The 18,620-nt window shown below is 41.5% G+C and overlaps 1 protein-coding gene across 1 annotated transcript in view; it reads right to left on the bottom strand.

The window, feature by feature from the left end:
- The window catches only part of GLIS3 (GLIS family zinc finger 3), a 454,999-nt gene that overhangs the window by 292,649 nt on the left and 143,730 nt on the right, over positions 1-18,620 (bottom strand). Inside the window, 3 exon segments of the mRNA XM_034647147.1 lie at positions 8,772-9,119; positions 9,121-9,889; positions 16,525-16,732. Of these exon segments, the coding sequence (XP_034503038.1) occupies positions 8,772-9,119; positions 9,121-9,889; positions 16,525-16,732 (1,325 nt within the window).

The following is an 18,620-nucleotide window of genomic DNA, read 5'->3' as shown; positions in this document are numbered from 1 at the left end:
AAGAGGCCCCGGGCCCTCCAGTGTTCCAGCCACCACCGCTGGGAACGGACGCCATTTTGGTGACAACTGATTTAATGTGTACTCCTCTAACCATCTCAAACATTTAGCTCTGTTCTGCAATAATTCAGTCTGAGCAGAAAACAATTCCAAAGTAAATCTTAGCTGTGGGGAAAACGTCTTGAAAGAGCTGACAGGCTCATCATAATGAACACCCGTTCAGAGCTCTGTTTAACAGTACTCCACTCTCTTCACAGATTATGAAAAAGAAATATTTAACTAATGGAAGGCTACTCATACACAGGATAATGTATGCGGCCTCTGTCCACATCTTAATCATTCGACAGAGCTGATTCAATAGCTTTGGTCTCCAGGCTCTCCCAGATTTAGAATATTTTTTCTTTAAAGTTCACCACAGAAAATGCTTTCATGCTTGTCTCCACTTACGTGTTTCCCTGGCTGATCACTTGGCCTCAGAAAACTTTGTGTTTCATGTGGTAGAGGCCAAGAGATATGTTCTGATGAAGTGTTAAACTACCAACTTGAAGAGACAATGAGATGGTGTGGGGGAAGGCCCAGTGCCATTTCACAAGCACGAAAACACTGTGCTTGCTAACTCAGTGGCTCTGCCTCCTAAGATTCTGTTTTTGTATTAACTGGATTTGGATTTGCATTTGCATTTGCTAAGTGTGGGATTCTAATTTTCAAAACAGCATCCTTATTTGATAGTAAAGGTCCTTTGCTGTTGGCCCAAGGTAGATTCCCAGTCTCGCTTCCCTCCTGCCTAGTGTTGCACCATCTAACTACTTGGGAATTGTTTCTTTCAAGATGCAGTCACCTCCTCCAAAAAGCCTGTCCAGACTCTACACATAGTTGGAAGCTTCTTCTCCTGTTTTCGCATGAAAACAATATGCATAGACCTCTTACAAAGCCCTTGCTTCACTCTTGTGTAAAGTAATTATTTACACATCACCTCTAGAAGACTGCAAGCTCCTCAAGGAAATGTCTCACTTATTTCTGTAATCCCCAGCTCCCAGGACACCGAATAAATGAATGAACATGCATCGCCTGGGTGGACACGTCAGTGCATACACTATGTGGGGAGGACAAACCATACACCTGGGCCTTCCCAGGACCAGCCTGGGAAACACTGATAGCCCAGCGACACAGAACCCCTTTCAAAAGTCTCAAAAGTGTCCCTATGTACATAATAATTTGTACCATCACCCCGAGTTTGGAGCAATGACTCATGCCCATTGCCCCTGCCTGCCCAGAGCCTGTCATCTTATTTTCCAATTTCTCAACAACGCTGCAAATTAACTGGTTTTTTAATTCTTCAAAATTCTCCTTCAAAGCGATGAGTCATTCTCCCTACTCAAGTCCAGTATCTATGGCCCAAGAAAATAAAAGGAAATACTGTGCTGATTAAAGTAAGAACACACAGGTCTCATTCTGTTTTCTCACCAAATTCCTATCCACACCAACCTCCTATATGAGTGATGACTCTTGTTAAACCAGCCCCTCTCCCCCCCTGGATGAGGCTGCCCACAGTTTGAGCAGATGGGAAACCCAGCCTCCCCACCCAGGCCCTGTACTTGCCAGCCACATAGCCGCTGCCTAGGGTTGTACCATTCATTGTCTTATTGATAGTCTAGAAGCCCCAACTCGGTAATTATAGTAAAAACTAATAAACCTACAAGGAAAGAAAAATAAACATCTCTTTTCCACATCATTCTCCCCAGAGCTTGAAGAAAACACTTCTGAAAGATCAAAGAGAATCAGACTACCTCTTTTTTGGAAAAATAAATGTGTTTGGTCTTTCACTCCAACACTCAAGATTCTGTCTGGACTCAAAGATGTCAACACAACCAAAAGTAATCAAGAAATATTCCAAAGGTCACAAAAGACGTTTCTAATAAATTGCCAAACTAATTTCACACTGGTGCAGTCTGAATAAATGAAGAAAAACACACTTTAAAATCTATATGTGAGCAAACCTCAAAAGGTTTGAAACACATCCCCATAATAAGCTCGTTCATACAAAGACTTACATGATTCTTTCTAATTTTAAAAACATTATTTCGGGGCATAAAATTAGAGAAAAACCATAAAACAAATACAAACTAAAAGGAACATTAACCATCATGTAGTTAATGATTTTGCTGAATGAGGATAAAGCCTTCAAATACTTAACCTCTTAGGATTCCTCTCATTATCTATTGTTTTTCATTAATCCTGGAATCCAAGGGCGAAGAAACAGGAACCACAATTTGCTTTGAAACGTTTGCCCAAATCTGCTCCGAATTTATTTTCAGGACAAAGTTCATGAAAGGCCAGCTCTCCAGGTAAAATGGATTAAATGCCTTCTAAAGGGAAATAAAATTAAACCACTACCAAATGGAAAGCTTCTAAACTGTGTTTTGGGATGTGAAATTCGATTTGACAGACGCCTTATAGACTATGGTCGATGCTGCATCTGATGAGATTTTTTCTGCAGTTTTGCGTTTACCTGTACTAAGGGGTTTCTAATTTATGGTGACAAATATATCTACAGCATGTTGAACATGTATATACACAGATAAATATGCCAGTATCTCTTTCTTATGTAAAATCATTGGGGGAAAAAATCTTGCGATTTAGTTTTTTTTTTTTTTTTTTTAAATCATTGAGCTTGCATTAACTATTTGACAGACTGATGTCTCATGGGATCAGACTTGGAAGCTACACTCTCTCTGATCTTTACCAGATGTCTTGCTGGTGGTGTTTCAGCCTCAAGAGACAAAGAGGATATTAATGTTAATTTTATTTATTTAATCACATCAGGCAGATTTGATAAAAGGGAAAATTCAATATTTTGGTAATTTACCAACTCTTCAGAAATATCCCTGGTAGCAAAAATGTTTTGAAGATCATTTTATATTAAAAGCAGAAAGGCTGCATTGTATTCGGAAGACAGAACGCTCTACGTTACCTTTAAAAATGGGAACAATGTGACAGATTTGTCAGTTCCACTTTTAACTCAGGGAGGTGAGGAGGTGGTGATGACATATATTGCTCAGCACAGCCCCATCCCAATCTTTAACTGACTATTAATTGTAGAGAGAGAGTACTCAGAATAGGAAATGGACACTCGGTTGAAAGCCTTCTGCCACTACCAGAGTCATTCCATTATCTTCTTATTTCTTGTCTCTGAATTTTATTCCAAGGGAACACGAAATTACTCTAATCATTGTCAGGACATTGGAGATAATGAAGATGTACTCACTACAAAACACCGCCTCCCCACACCTTAAGTGAAACGACAGAGTAGCCTTTCACTTACTTAGAGTTCAATGTCAGAACGCGGGAGCTTTTAGAGTGCTGGTTCTCACCCCTGGTTTCACGTTAGAGCCGCCCCGGAAGCTGCACCTCACACCAATTACATCACAGGCTCGGGGTGGGATGCAGGTATGGGTCCTTTATAAACCTTTTCAGGCAATTCCAATGTCAGCCAAGGTTGATAACCACTGCTTTGCAGGTACTAAGTAGGCAACAGCCAAACAACTTACTAGTCTAAGAAAAATCATTTAATTTCTCTAGGCTTTATTCCCTCTCTCTCTCAAAAAAAAAAAATTGTATGTATGAGAGGGGGATGGGGTGTTATCGATTTTCTTTTATTTTTAGTTAAGAATCTATACTTACAGTTATATTTCCAACAGGCAGCACAGCACAGAAAATATTCTAAGATACCCATGACAGCACTATTACTACCACCACGCTAAAAAGAAATTAATATTTTGCCATATTTGTTTCAGTTTTCTCACTCTTGGAAAAAAGATAAGGCAAAATACCCATCCCATTTCTTCTTACTTCTTTCCTCTCTAGAAGTATTTATTATTCAAAGGTTATTGATTATCCTGCCCACAGGAGTTTACTGTTTAACCAAGTAATTATGTTTTTGCAACAACTATATAATGCTGCTTAGTGTGTGTGTGTGTGTCTAAATATATATCAATTGTATTACACTGTATATTTACCTTTTGCATTTAATTTTTTCATTCAACATTGTTTTTTGAGATGTAGCCACATTGATATCTATTTACCTATCCATCCATCTATTCATCTATAGATAAAGAGATTTATACCTAGTTCATTAATTTTAAAATCCTTTATATTATTTCTTTAAGAATAAACCACCGTTTATTGATTTACCTCATCTATGGACAGTTAAATTATTTGTTTTGTTTTTTTTTAGAAACAAAGGTACAATAAACATCTTTTTGCATATGGCCCTGCTACTATATACAAGAATTTCTCTAGCATAGACACACAGACATGGTTTTGTTGGATATGCTCATTTTCATCTTTACTAGATGTTCCCCAATTTTTTCCAAAGTGGTTACACCAATTTATTCTCACCAGCAATGTTAAACCATTCCTCATTCTCTATATCTTCACCAATACTTCACATTATGAGAATTTATTAATTGTTGCCAATTTGAAGGTTGTGAAGTGGTAACTAATAGTTATACTTAGATAATATTTTCCTAAGGTCTCTTCTGGTCCTATAATTGTGGTCACCACATCAGTGCCAAGTCTTATCAAAACAACAAAATAAAGGATGTGATTTAAAAAATTTCTTCCACAGTTTACAATGAATTTACTTTTCCTCAAGAAATGTCTTACTTACATGGCTAATGCTGGCCCATGAACCCATATATCAGGCCATAAAAGAGGAATGGGGCCATGGCCCCAGCTCTGTATTTATTTTCTTGTATTCCATAATCCAATGTTACTTAAAAAGCAAACTGCCCAATCTTCTAGCCAAAGCAAATACTCTGGATTTTGCCAGGCAAAATGCCTGTGGAGAAATGAGTCAATTCATACAAAATTCAAAGCTGTCTTTGGTCAGTGACATTTTCGTGAAAATCTGTGGGTGGGTAAAAGTCTTGCAAAATTCCTTTTTGCTATTGGATAAAATTCATCCAGGAAAAATAAGCAAAATTTAAGTGGCGACCCACATTCCCCCTAATTCCCTTATTAACACTCCCTAACCTCCCAACACAACTGCTTTCTATTGTGCGCGAAGGCAAGCCATCCATGTTTCTGATGCTGGCAATGGAACCCTCTCCCTCTGCTCGTTCTGCTCCCATCAGATAGGCTTTCTCATGAGAAGTACTGGCAGACACAGTGGGCCTGATCTCATCCAGAACACACCTTCCTGGGAACACGACCCAGGCGTTACACACTCCTCAACTTGATGGCAAAAGAGACCTACGGTAAAAACATTCTCCGTGTGTGCGCTATTGGAGCCATTCCTATGGATACTGCTGGGGATGGTTAGTGTATAGCAATAATTTGGGATTATACTTTATGCTGTTCTTTTAAGACCATGAAACAGGGGTTTGAGAAAGAAACAAAATCTGAGGCTCCATGACTTGTTCTGACTTGAGTATTTGAACCCTTATCACCTCAGAAAAACATAATAGAATTCAGCATAGTTATACTCAAAAGTTTTGGTTAATTCTGAGATTCATCAGTGTTGGGGTTGGTCTAATCTCAGGGAGGTCTAAATGGAATGATTCAGCATCTAGAAGTTGCTTTAGTTAGTAGACGGCAGTGAGTGGACTCAGGTATTTTTAATAGAATACTTCCATATCCCAGTTTCTGATTTAACCGAGGTCCGTCTGTCTGCCTGCCGAGGCCTTTACTTCTCGAGGCCCTTGCCACTGGCTGGGAGTATCTCTGTCATCAGGGCCAGGCCTGGAAAGAGAGCAGCTGGTTTGGCTCTCCGCAGAAGAATAAGAATGAGATGTACAGAAGGGTGGAGTTGTTTGGGTGGGAAAGAGAAAAGAAACCATTCTCTTCTTCCAGTAAGTTAACCAAATAATAAATTAGCAATCCTCCCCCAGTTCTGACACCTAGAACCCGGAGTGACCCGAATCCCAGCATTCTGGGTGAGGCTGAGGGGTTACAGGCGCAGATTCTGAGAAGGCACTCTCCCTGCATGAGACAGGATGGCGCGTCAAGGGAGGACATCAGCGCTAGTCTTTTACTGTAAGCAGGCCGTCGCTAAGCAGCCCTTTCACACACCCTTCTTCCACCATGACTTCCAGAAGCACATTGTGCTGCCTGTAGTCATGGTCACCAAACACAATTGGGTCATCACATCTTTCTTGGGTCAATAAGCTAAGTGAGTGAAAATGGTGGCTAACGCTAATGATGGCTCACAGAAAATTAATAGCCGTGAAACATACGTAGAACAACAGTGGACTGGGTCCTATAATTTAAACTGCCCCGAGCCTCTGTAGCATGTGACACAGCCACAAAAACCCAAAGATCACTTCATGTCTCCAAAAGATGAATGTGGTCATTTTATTTGGCAATGATCTTGAGCTTTGAATCAACTACCATCAGATTTCAAAGCAGCGGGAGATGAAATATTTCAGTTTTAACAATTCTTTGTATCTAGATTCCAAGAGTGTAAAGATTGGTTTTGCAAAAGGCAGAAAATGCGTCTTTTCAGATGTACATGCACGTCAAGTATGATGTCGTCTCTCCCTGGACTACAACTTGGGGGAGGGCTGCCAACCTTTCACAGAAAAATTACCACCCCTTAGCTATAACCCTACAAATCAAGCAGATGCCATGTGGCAACAGAACAGTTTTACAAGACATAATGCTCCCATTGTGTAGGTTTATGTGAAAATGGACATCTTCCTACAAAAAACATACAGTCCCAAGACTAGAACTGCACCATTAGTCAGCTCCTAAGAAACCCTGTTTTGTATAAATACATTTGCACTATAACATGTATTATTTAATGGTTTGTGGGTCTAGATTTGATATGCTGTTATATCCAGCAATCTGAATTTTACAGGTTCCATCCAGAAGTGGGAAGTATGCAGAATAGGGAAGAAAGAAACCACCTTCCATTCCCATCCTGAATAATACAATGAAAAGCCAACCGGAGGCCTGCAAATATTCACCTCTCAGCTTATTCTTTCACTGAAATATTTCTATTTTTGACAGTCATCCTGCGCTTTAGCAAAAGTCAACTTTATAAAGTTATATGCCATTGCAAAGTCTGGGAACAGTGGGAAAATGGGGAAATCCTACTGCACAAAAATTAATTTTGCAATGCAAAAAAATATGTTTTGGATAATTCAGGCCTTTATGTTTATTTCAGTAAAGCCAAATCCAGCAAACTATTTTCAGCCAGGATTAGTCAGAACTAAAAGGTTGGACTGTTTTCCCTCAGAGACTGAATGTCTTTCCTGCAACAGGCCAGTGTGTTCCAAACAGACTGAATGGAATTGCCTTCAATTGCTTGTCTCTTTCCGGCATTTTTAATGCAGAACCCTCTTGACAGAGGAAGGTTTTGCCACCTGAAATGTAATTATTCTCTTCAGTCATCTAACCTGGCATCTTCACAATGTATCAGCTTCTGGTTTTCCTTAAGAAAAATCACAACATGGGGCATAAGGTAACGGCAAGAAAAGCAATTTCATTCCACCAGAGATTCTGAAAACTCTTTCAGAAATACCTACTGGGTGGTGAAAAAGTGCTTCCGATACCTGCATTACAGCTGTCAACCTGTTTGGTCTGCTTTTACATAAATCAGACAACTTGGCCAATCTGCAATCAAACATAAACTGGCCCAGATTCTTTATCATCAAGACATACTAGAGTAAGAAGGGACTCTGGCCAGGGGACCACCATCCGAATAAGTCCCTTTTCAAAATGATTTATATGTTTCACGCGTTCAGTGAACTGTAGCATATTCAATATCCAGGGAGTACCTACAATTCTCAGATTTTAACTCTGAAATATTCCTGTCCATCTAAAGTAATATAAAACACATGTTCCTCTTCTTTCCAGAGTTAAGCGAGCTGTTGCAGGTTGTGCAAAGTTGCCCTGTGATCCCAAGGGTGATGTCCTGCTTGTAAACCCTGAGGGTTTCTGTTAGGTGTGAAATGATTGCAAAATCATTTAAGAGTCCTATTATTCAAAAATGGGAAACTTTGCCAAGAAACAGAGACAAGTTTCAGGATCGATGTTATGAAAGGGGGAGGCAGGCGAGAAAGAGACACCATGCCCACTTCAACACCCAAGGCACAGTGCCCTCTTGGTTCATCCTCCTTATACTTTTCCACAAAATTTCCTCTCCTTAAAATTCAGTGAGGTCCTGTGAGGTCCTGTCCCGTGGTGTCCCTGGGTGCTGTTATGCGGGCTATAAATCATTAACTAGTCTCACAACCCCGGCATGTGCGGTGTGCAGGCGTGTGGGTGTATGCAGCAACATTTTTACTAGCCAAGTTGCTAAGTGTGAGTTCCTTTCCAAATATCAGAACTACCCCTCCTCCAACTCCAGTACTAGCCCAGTTATTGGAGGGAAGGAAAAGTCCTGAATATTTGCTTTGGAAAAAAGCTAACACTTGCTGGTAGTGCAGCGTGTGCTCCTCTGCCCTGTGTGTTTCAGCCACTCCAAGCTGGTGCCCGGCAGGCGGGGATCTTCCAAGACTCTGGACGGTGTGGCGGTTCAACCTCCCCTGACAGTATGGATCATGTACATTTGCAGAAGAGAATCTAGAAGTGCAGCGGGACCTCTGCCGCCAATAATTAAAGAAATCTTTCCTGTCCACAGGCTAAAGAGAAGTCAAATTTCATGGACACCTTAGACCCACATATATCCAAACCCCATGAAAGAAGAAAACGTCCCCTGACTTGTGGCCAAGTCTGGAAGACGCCACGCACCTTTGATGAGGCCCTGTGAACTTTAGTGGGAGACTCACCGTGCACTTGTTGGGCTTCTCCCCGGAGTGGACTCGCATGTGGATGAGCAGTTTATATCGGGCGTTGAACGGCTTGTACCTTCGAGGACAGCCAGCCCAGAAGCAAGTGAAGTCTTCCCCTTTGCGCTGGTCTATGTGAACCTTCTCGATGTGCCGCACAAGTTCCTCCTGCTGGTCATACAGGGCGCTGCAGTCGATCCAGCGACAGCAGTGTTTGCCCCCAACGTCTTCCATCTCGCCGTCCTCCTCCAGGGCAGCCTGGGGAAGGGCCAGCGGCTGGGCACGGGCCACTAGCTCCTGGTGGTGCAGATGGGGGTGGGAGTGGTAGGGGGGTGGCGGGCCGGGGGGGTGGTGGAAGAGGAGGCAGAGGGGGTGCAGAGGGCAGGTCCAGGGCACCGCCCGGGAAATCATCCAGGCGCTCGGTCTTCAGCAGGCCACCCGGCTGGCCGTCGGGGTTGGGCAGGCCATGCTGCACCACCATGTTGTTGACCAGCCCCGGCTGGAGGCCCCCGTGCTCCAGCTGCTGCATGCGCTCATACTCCAGCACGCCATCCTCGCCGTACGCCGGGAGTGCCAGGCCACTGCTGGCCACCCGCACGCCCTTCTGGCTGCTTGGTACCGAGCACGGCTGGGGAATGCAGCTGCCACGCACCCCCAGGAAATGCCCGTAGACCTCGGGCTGCGGCGACATGTTGGCCGGGGAAGCCCTCGACCCGTTGATGTAGGCGACCAATGACGTGGGCGATGTGCGGATGATGGTATTGAAGTCTATCCCAATGCCATCGGACAGCGGGGACAAGGATAGTGCTCTCTTCTTGGAGCGGGCTGAGTGGGACCTGGCCGATGAGTGCCGGGGACTAGGGTAAGGAGAGTGGCTGTTTTCCATGCTGAACAGGTAGGACGGCAATGAGTTAGAGACGCTATTGCTGGACATGGCTGTCCCAGGAGGAAGGCTAAGGAGGTCCCCTAGATCGATGCCATTCTGGGAGCTGTGGCTGGAGGAGAGCGACGGGAGAGCCCTGTAGCCATGAGACCACTCTTGTTTCACGCTCAAGGCTGACTGACTTTCTGTCAGACTCAAAGTTGTGGACGCCAAAGACTCACGAGAAATAAAGGACCTGGAACAGCAGCCAGAAGGGAGGAAAAAAAAAAAGAAAGAAAGAAAAAAAAAGACAAACATTTTAGCAGGATATGGATTGCTTAAGAGCTAAAAGAACACTGCATTGACAATCCCTTAAGTATTTCCCCTAATTACATTCTCGGCTAAACACACATTCTTTGGCTAAGATAAAACCCAAGGCTTTTAGTTCCAGGTAAATAACATTTTACCAAGAAGGACAATAGAGGCTAATGCTCAGTGGAATAATAAAACAAAAGATCTATTGTTATAAATAATCTTAATACTTTAATGATAATAAATAGTCCTTGCTTTATTTTTAAATATCTTTTTTAATGTCAGGGGGAAAAATTAGAGACCAGGGAATAATTATTGATGCCTGTCATGGCAAACCAAACAAGCAAGTATTTAGTAAGCACTTACTGTGTACAGCATACTACAAATAGGCATTGCAGGGAATACAAGTCCAAACAGAGCCTCAGCCTTTGAGCAAAATCTATTTGGTTAAGTAAAACATAAACTGAAGATTAATTTGAAAAAAAGTATATCCTCCAAGTCAAAGGTCATCCAGGGGACCCAATAATAAATTCACAACTTCATTTACCTGATGATAAGGAATTCTAAAGATTTCTTTAAAAGATAGTAACTTAGTCAGTACTTAGTCACAGCATCAAATCGCCCCAGGAAAAGAAAAATTACAAACAAAATACAGCTACAATATAGAAGGGAATGACAGCCTGAGATCAAGTCGTATGTGGCATAATGCATTTGGGCCTTGCAGGGTTTAATTACGCTTGCTAGTTGGGGGTTTTCCACGAGTCCCTCTACTGAATCCGAGCAGCTTTGGACCAAGAAGAGATCTTTCCCTTTCAGGAGTTCACTCTCGCAGTGATTTGTCTCCTGTTCTCCCTACTCTTCACAAAGCATGCCCATGTGTCACAAGATTTACCTGCATATCAAAATGGCTTGTGATGTAGTCTAGCCACTTTAAAATTCGTCTTGCTTTACTATGACATCATTGCCTTAGAAATCATTGAAAGGAGAAGCTACATCCCTTGGATGTAAATTTGTCACAAAGAGGCCAACTATCACTACATTGCCCAGTTCAGACATAGTGTGGATCAGGAAAACCCAGTTTACTCATATGTACCTGCACTGGCTTTCTACAGGGTTTTTGTTTTTTTTTTTTTTTCCCCGACCAAAAATAAATAAATAAATAAAATAAAAATAATTAACCAAAACAAAATATTAAACAGAATGTCTATCTTCCCAGGTCCTTCCAGCTGTTATCAGCAACCTGTTGCAAAGGAGCGGAGGGAAGAGAGAAGCATTATCATCCCATCTGTTCCTCTTACTCCTCACAAAATGGAAGACAGGAACACTGTTTCCTACAAGCATGAGCTATCAGCAAAAAAAATCTCAACTCTCAAGTGCACAGTATAAGGTGATAGATAACACCGTTATCGATGTGATGTTTCCACCAAGTCAAGTAATGTTTACCAATGACAAACAGCAGGAATTTACGTCCAGTTGCCCTTGACACAGATTTTTTTAGCCATCCCCATTCTTACGTTAGGGCTGAAGTCCTTTTGCAAGCCCCAAAGTGGTTTCTGAACCATCTGTTTTTTAATTCCCCGTGGACACTTTCAATTATTTTCCCAGCACACCCACAGCAGGCAGCCCTCCCTGCAGAGCTCAGATGAAGGCTCCTGGTGATGGGATGTCAAGGGCCTTTCGGTCCCTTCCCCAGGGAGATTCAGGAATTGCTTTCTGACCCAAGTCAAATCAGTAGTCGTGTCACATATGAGGCAAAGACAACTGACTTTGCTTTATACCCTGAGGTTGAGGTGGGTGATAGAACATTCTCAAATGGTACATTTGCCTGGTCACTGTCATACTGGAGCATTTCAGATTTTTAAGCAGTGAATATCAGGCAGAAAGTATTCTACCCACCTGCATATACTTTGCATATGAAATTATATTCTTTAGTTTGAGGGCAGCCTACAGCGCGACACGTTCATCTGTTCTATTGTCGAGAGATATTTCTTATTTTTTCCCAATTACACCTAACTATGGCTTGATTTAAATCTGATCATAACCGCATGCAGAAACATCCTTTAACTCCTTGGACATCTGTTTTCTAAAACATTTACCATATACTTTCAGAAAGGAAATTCTATAGCCTCTTCACAATAGCAGTAATATGAACAGAGAACTCTCTCTTCTATCTCAAACACCTAACACGAACCCAACTTCCAACAAATGGCCTTTGCCTAGCTGCCAATCTCCCTCGTGCGAGATTACCCAGATCTTTCCATCTTACAAAGTTCTAATCCATGAAACCTCCCCCAAATACACCAGCTCTCAGAAGAGTCCTCTTTCCAAAGCAGGTGTATACTGTCTATACTGTGCCTTAAATGTAGCCCACTGCTGGTAGCTGTGGGTGTGATCTTCTTCAGGGAAATTCAAAGCCCTTCAACAGAAGGATCATTTCTATCTCCCTGGTACCCACCAGAGTATGAGACATATAATAAAGTTTGCAATAAACTGTTGATTAAGTAAAGGTGAGTAATCAATATAATGATAAATAGCCACCATTCATAGCTTATAAAGCATTTTCCATACACATTATTGCATTTGATACAGCCTGTGAGGTGAGTAAACTGGATTTTTAAAATAACCTCTATTTTACAGAGAATAGAACTGAGGTTCTGTGACTTCCTCCCACTGACACCACACAAACAAACGCAGACCAGAAGTACAGATGAAGCAGCCCTGGGTAGGCAGCCACCTCGCTAGATCCCATGGATCCTCTGTTGTTCTCCCCGCAGTGTACGCCAAATGTGGTCCGTAATGCTCTGCCTGATTAACAGCCCTGCTATAACAGGCCTGAAGTCACACAAGCTGTGCTTAGAACCCACATTTTCTGTTCTCTTTCTGTGACTATGTGCTGAATGAATGAAAAGTTCCCAAGGACTCTCTCCTACAGCCCCTGCTGCTGTGCACAGCAGGCCTCTGGGAAAGAGACGGACAAACAGCTGTGGTTCTATCACCAGACAACACCATCTCCATTTCCATATGTTCATCTTCTCCCAAGGATGTTATTTCTAGTGACTGGTTAATTTGGAGCTATAGAAAAGGAAAGAGATATAGCTCAAACAAAATACAACCAATATGAAAAACTCGGACACCGTCAGTGAAACAGGCTAAGCCTACTGGTGTGGCAAGAGCTCAATGACTCTCGTGCTGCCGTAAGGGGCGTGATGACCAAGCTGGATTGCTTGGTTCAATGCCAAGTTCAAAAGAAATACTAACGTACAGATCACATGGAATTCCTCAAGCTGATCCTCAAGAGAATATATATTATCTCTGTCACAGAAAAGACTAGTCCTGGTCTATCTGTAAGTTCTCATCTACGCGCCTGGGCAAATCCACCAGAAGTAACACTGCATCTGCAGACAGTATGCCTTTGTTAGCCGTTAGAACCAACAGACAGTCCCGAGTCCATTCTCAGCCCCCTTGGCCTTCTCTGAGCTTTGTGCACATACTCCAACCCAAAAGGAAACCCACCACCAGAAATCACCTCCAAGAATGTCTAGTTTAGGAGAGAAAAATGTGGTGCCTTTTGAGATCCAGAATGACATTATTGGACTGATGGCTGCACTTTGTAAATGACAAGCTTAGCGACACTAGGCTAGACATTTAGACTTTGTGTATCTTGGGTCTGTCATCTAGAAAACAGAGGTAATACCTGCAGGTGGTCTATGAAAATTCAGTCATAAAATGTAGAATCACAATGTGTGTGAAAGCACTAGGAAAGCCAGACATTTACAAAACCCACACCAGTACTGTCCTATCTCTCCTGTTGCCCAGCTTTAGCTGTATTGGTATGTGAAGTCACTGTATGAGGTTATCGTATCAGTTCTTGCCATTTTAGGGTAAACGCATACAATGGCCTCTCTATTACAGAGTTTTGGCAATGCCTAAATCAAGAATGGTTTCTGGATCTTCAAGAAGATGAGATGTAGTTTGCATTTACCATTCAGTGGGGCTAGTGGGGCTAGTGGGGCTGGTCAGGAATGGTTGGGAAGTTAATAAGGGCAAACATACAGCATTAGGGCACATTGCATCACTGCATTAAACAGAACCCAACGAGGCTACAGAAGAGCACTTTTGCCAAAATGAGCAGTCCAGAAGACAAATAGTCAAAGGAACTCAAAAGAAGAAAACAAACAGTAAATCTATGGAGACTACTCAATATTATCAATAATTAGGAAAATTCAAATTGAGATAAAATAACAATTTGCACATCAAAATGGCAAAAGGTATCAAAACAATAGCGCCTAGTATTTAGTAAGGAAACAGGAACTGTCAGACTACTGGTGAGTGTATCAATGGGTAGAATTTGCTGCAGGGCAGTCTGGGAATACAGAACAAAAGCCTCAAAACTGTACATCTCTTTTAACTCAGCAAATTTTACTTCTAAGAATTTATTCTCATAACCAGAGATTTGCAACAGAAGATCTACAGAATTGGTCCAATAAAGCATTACTTATAATAGTGAAACAAAGGGAACCAATTGAATACCCAGTAATAAAAGACTGATAAAATTTATGGGGTTTTTTTTGTTTGTTAATAAAATGGAATCTTGGGCAGGAAGAAGCCATTATATGATGCTGAAGAAGATTTTTACTACAGAAGAAAATGTTTCTATTAACTAAAAAAAAATGGTAATTATAACACCATGCAGGTAATTATAGCTCAATTTGGTGGAAAGGAAAACCTGTGCTTATCATGAATGCGTTTGCGGGTAACGAGAAAGGAGTGTATCAAAATTGTTCCCGTGGTTGTCTGTGGGTGGTAGGGTTCAGGATGACTATCATTGACTACCTCGTGCTTTTCCCTACTTTCCATATTTTCTACAAAGAATAACAATTATAGAGATGATCAGGAAAAACAATAAATTTTACAGCTTTCTATCGGACAGCCATCACTCACTGCAAATAGTGCATGCCCCCCTCCCCACCCACTTCCTTCTGGCATGTCTCCAATGGATAACACACAAAGATGATTCTCTTTCCGTCTTCTCTTTACCTTTAGAGAGCAAACTGCCCTCAAGTTGCACTGCTGCCTCCTATCCTTTCTTTCCTCTGATGGAACACACAAACCAATTTAAGGATCACAAATAAATGCAACCTTCCCAGATTGCTAAAAGTAATTTCCATACTTCACCAAGCCACCCGACCTCCCAACTCCTGTTTCTTTGCTCATCCTGCTAAAGAATTATTTCCATAGAAGGACTCACAGAATACATAGTCAAAAACACATGTCAATGCATCTTTAAGATGCTGTCCTTTAAGGATATAAAATTATGCTAAGGAATCAAATATGCCAGAAAACACTGAGATAATGGCCCTTCTCTAGCTGACCCATGAAAGGGACTGCATAAGGTACACGGCTGGAGCAGTGCGTGCCTTGCCTATCGTCACTTTCTCCACTAATTATGACTCTCTGCCTTCAAGGCATGGGCTGGACTTGCCACAGACAGGAAGCTGAAGGCTTTCCAATGACACCTACCCCCCGAGTACAGTTAATTTTACATGCAACACTCAGCCAGTCTGAGGAGTCCCTCAAGGCACAACCATCAATGGGAAAATGACAGCAGCAGCTTCCCATCACAAAAATTCTCAGGTGAAAAACAAGTTTCTATCTCATGAAAAAACTGGTATTAAAAAAAAAGGATCCAGGAATATTATTTCTGAGTCTCAGGACTAAGAGATAAAAACTCTGGATCAGGTTTCTCCAAGAAGGCTACTTACAGGAGACAAAAGAATTCATTTCAACATGGAAATGGACCTTCCACATTGCACAGTATTTTGGTTTTACATCCCCTATAATATCAACCTTGAGAGATAGAAAAATGTGTCTGAAGGGGTGACTTTCCTTTCCTATTCAATTCTCTCCCCTACAGAATGACACACAGCATTTATTGGACCCACTTATTCTGGCATCTAATCAGACATCGTGTTGAAATGCTATGTACTTCATGCATGAAAGCGTGTCTTCCGAGACACATCATAAAGTCTCGAAATTCATGACTTCCCTCTTTACATTTTCTACCATCTCCCTAAACTTCAACTATTGTATTGTGCAGACAGTAGGTACTTAATAGATATTCGGGTGGATGGATGGATGGATGCACAGACAAAACAGATGGTAAACAGCAGCCTGGAGACACTGCAACACACACCCTGGAAAATGAGCAGGTAAGAGACGTACGTGGCTCATCGCAATTCTCTAGCCAGGACAGGGTGAGCTTTACCAAACTGCTGCGTTTACACACTGGGCTTTCGTCACAAAGGCCCGAAAGTCTCAAACTGGGCATTAACTACACTCATGCTATAAGACAGCAGGTATGAAACCATTCTTCCCAATTAAGATGATATTACGACACATACTTCATTTTTACACACATTCCCCTACAAAGCTCAAATTGAAAGAGTTGCTGGAATGAGTATATGTGTGTGTGTACGTGTGTGTGTGTTGTGTGTGTGCATGTGTTCAGCAAGGGAAGGGAAAACACATGTGGGGTGTGATTATACCATAAGAAGGGAGAAAAAAAAAGTAACATGAGACCTGGTATCTGAAGGAGGTATATTCAGGTTGGCAGCATTCATTGCCCTCTGTAAGCTAGGACTGATCTGGTTGCATGCTGTAGAGACCTGGCTTGCTGGAGGTGAACTGGGTCCCAGTCGCTGAACCATCATGGGACTGCTGGTGACCACTAGATTGTTGCAGCTGCCTTTTCCAATGGACTTGCACTGAGGCCCAAAGCCAAGAGCCCCTAAAAACAAATGAATCAGGTTAGCTTTCATGTCCCTTACATCAGAAATCAGTAAATACACACATGTGCCCACTTCTATCAGGACTCCTCTTTAAAGACAGTCCTTGGATCATCTTTTTGTTCATTTTTAATATTAGTGATACCAAAGGCTTTCTGTATTTCCAAAGCCATTGCTACAATAAAAATCCTTTGATAATCACCATTCATACAAAATGTGCTTACATTTTGCTCCTTCCATGTAGAAGTACCCAGGTATTAAGAATAGTATTTTATCATCTTCCTACCTAAAGGGTCAAGGTGGCAAGTAGATGGGATTACTTATAACTAGAAGTTTCTTCTAGAATAGCTAATATCTTGAATTGCCCAGCAAGGAAAATTGACACGGCCAAACAACACTTATTTAACCGGTTTACTTCCTCCAATTCTGGCCTTCCAAAAAGTCTCTTTAAAGGGATATAGTCTGGCTGTGTCTCTCCAATCTTGATTTCTCCTCTTCATTCCAGTACACTGTCATTGGACATAGACCCAATAAAAAAAAATCAGGATGAAAGAGCCATAAACAAAACACTCATTCTAAAAGCAGCATGGTAACCAAATTCAACATAGATTTATCATTTCATTAGTAACAATCTTCAAATGTAGTAAAATGTGGTACATACCCAGAGGAGGAAGAAAAAAAAGAAACCCACAAAAATCTGTGTCATTACAGAGAAGTGAAAAGCAGAGAAGAGAAAGTCAAATACAGCCATGACTCATTTATAAAAAAAATAATAATACTGGTTGAATCATTCTAGACATTCTTTTCACATGGATGTACTTTTTCAAACATTTTTTTTGCAAACTACCTGGTCAAGTCTCAATGACTGTACACTGTGTTCCCATTTCAAACAAAAATAAATATGATGTCAGATTTTAACAAATTAGACTCAAATTTTCTCACCAAATTCCCCATATTTCTCATTGATATATTTGGGATCAAAGTAAGTGGAAAATCATCACAGTAACTTTCCTTAGCCCTAGGGAACATAATTTCCTATTTTGTTTTTCCAGAAATTAAATCAATAACCAAAAAAATGACTTTGTCATCTTTTGTAACATTCTCTTCCAAGAGCCCACAGAACTGAAGGATAAACAAGACCTTAGGGCAATCACCATACTCTCATCAATGAAACCACATCTCAAAAATGCTGTGAGAGTTGCAGTGTTTTTAGTTGGCAGGAACCTGCTTTTTAGTCCAGCCCTCTGGGAAATCCCAGTGGTAATTCACTTGCCCAAGGCCACACAGGCATTTAATGACAGCGCAGAAATGGATTCCACTATGGTGTATTTTCATGGTGTCTGTGTGTTTAAGTTTAGGTACTGGATGCTTAGTTTCTTCCTTGGATACTTGCCAAGATCATGGGCTCCAACAGAAATTTCTCTCCGATTTTTTTTTCAGACACATAAACCAGAACCTTCCCCTCGCCCCCTCCCCCCGCCACTTCTATCTGATGCATCTGCTGGAGCCTTGTAAGACCAATCATAGATAGTCTCTCTGTTTTCATAACTCATAGAACACTGTACCTTCAGGTCTCCATCTTGACACCAAAAGTAGTGGGTACATTTTTACGCAATAATCATAAACTTAGTATCTTTATAAATTCCAATAAGCTACATGCCATTTGCTTCTCAAAGTCCCTTTTTTACCTCAGAAAGAGGCCACGTGGTGATTCGGAGCTTGGTCCAATATGTGAGACACGTAAATTACCTCCCCACTACTAGCCACTGCTATGAAAACCAACATCAGATGTCAGGTATTCTGTTAAATTCAATATCATCTATTCATCTGTCATTTAATGCCTCTTTCCTTCTCAGTAAAAAGGTACTAATATCTACCCTTAAAACATAT

The sequence above is a fragment of the Ailuropoda melanoleuca genome, chromosome 17 (genome assembly GCF_002007445.2).
Source record: "Ailuropoda melanoleuca isolate Jingjing chromosome 17, ASM200744v2, whole genome shotgun sequence".
In the NCBI taxonomy this organism is placed as follows: domain Eukaryota; kingdom Metazoa; phylum Chordata; class Mammalia; order Carnivora; family Ursidae; genus Ailuropoda; species Ailuropoda melanoleuca.
The sequence above is the reverse complement of the archived record's forward strand: the minus strand, read 5'-3'. Positions and strand labels throughout refer to the sequence as shown.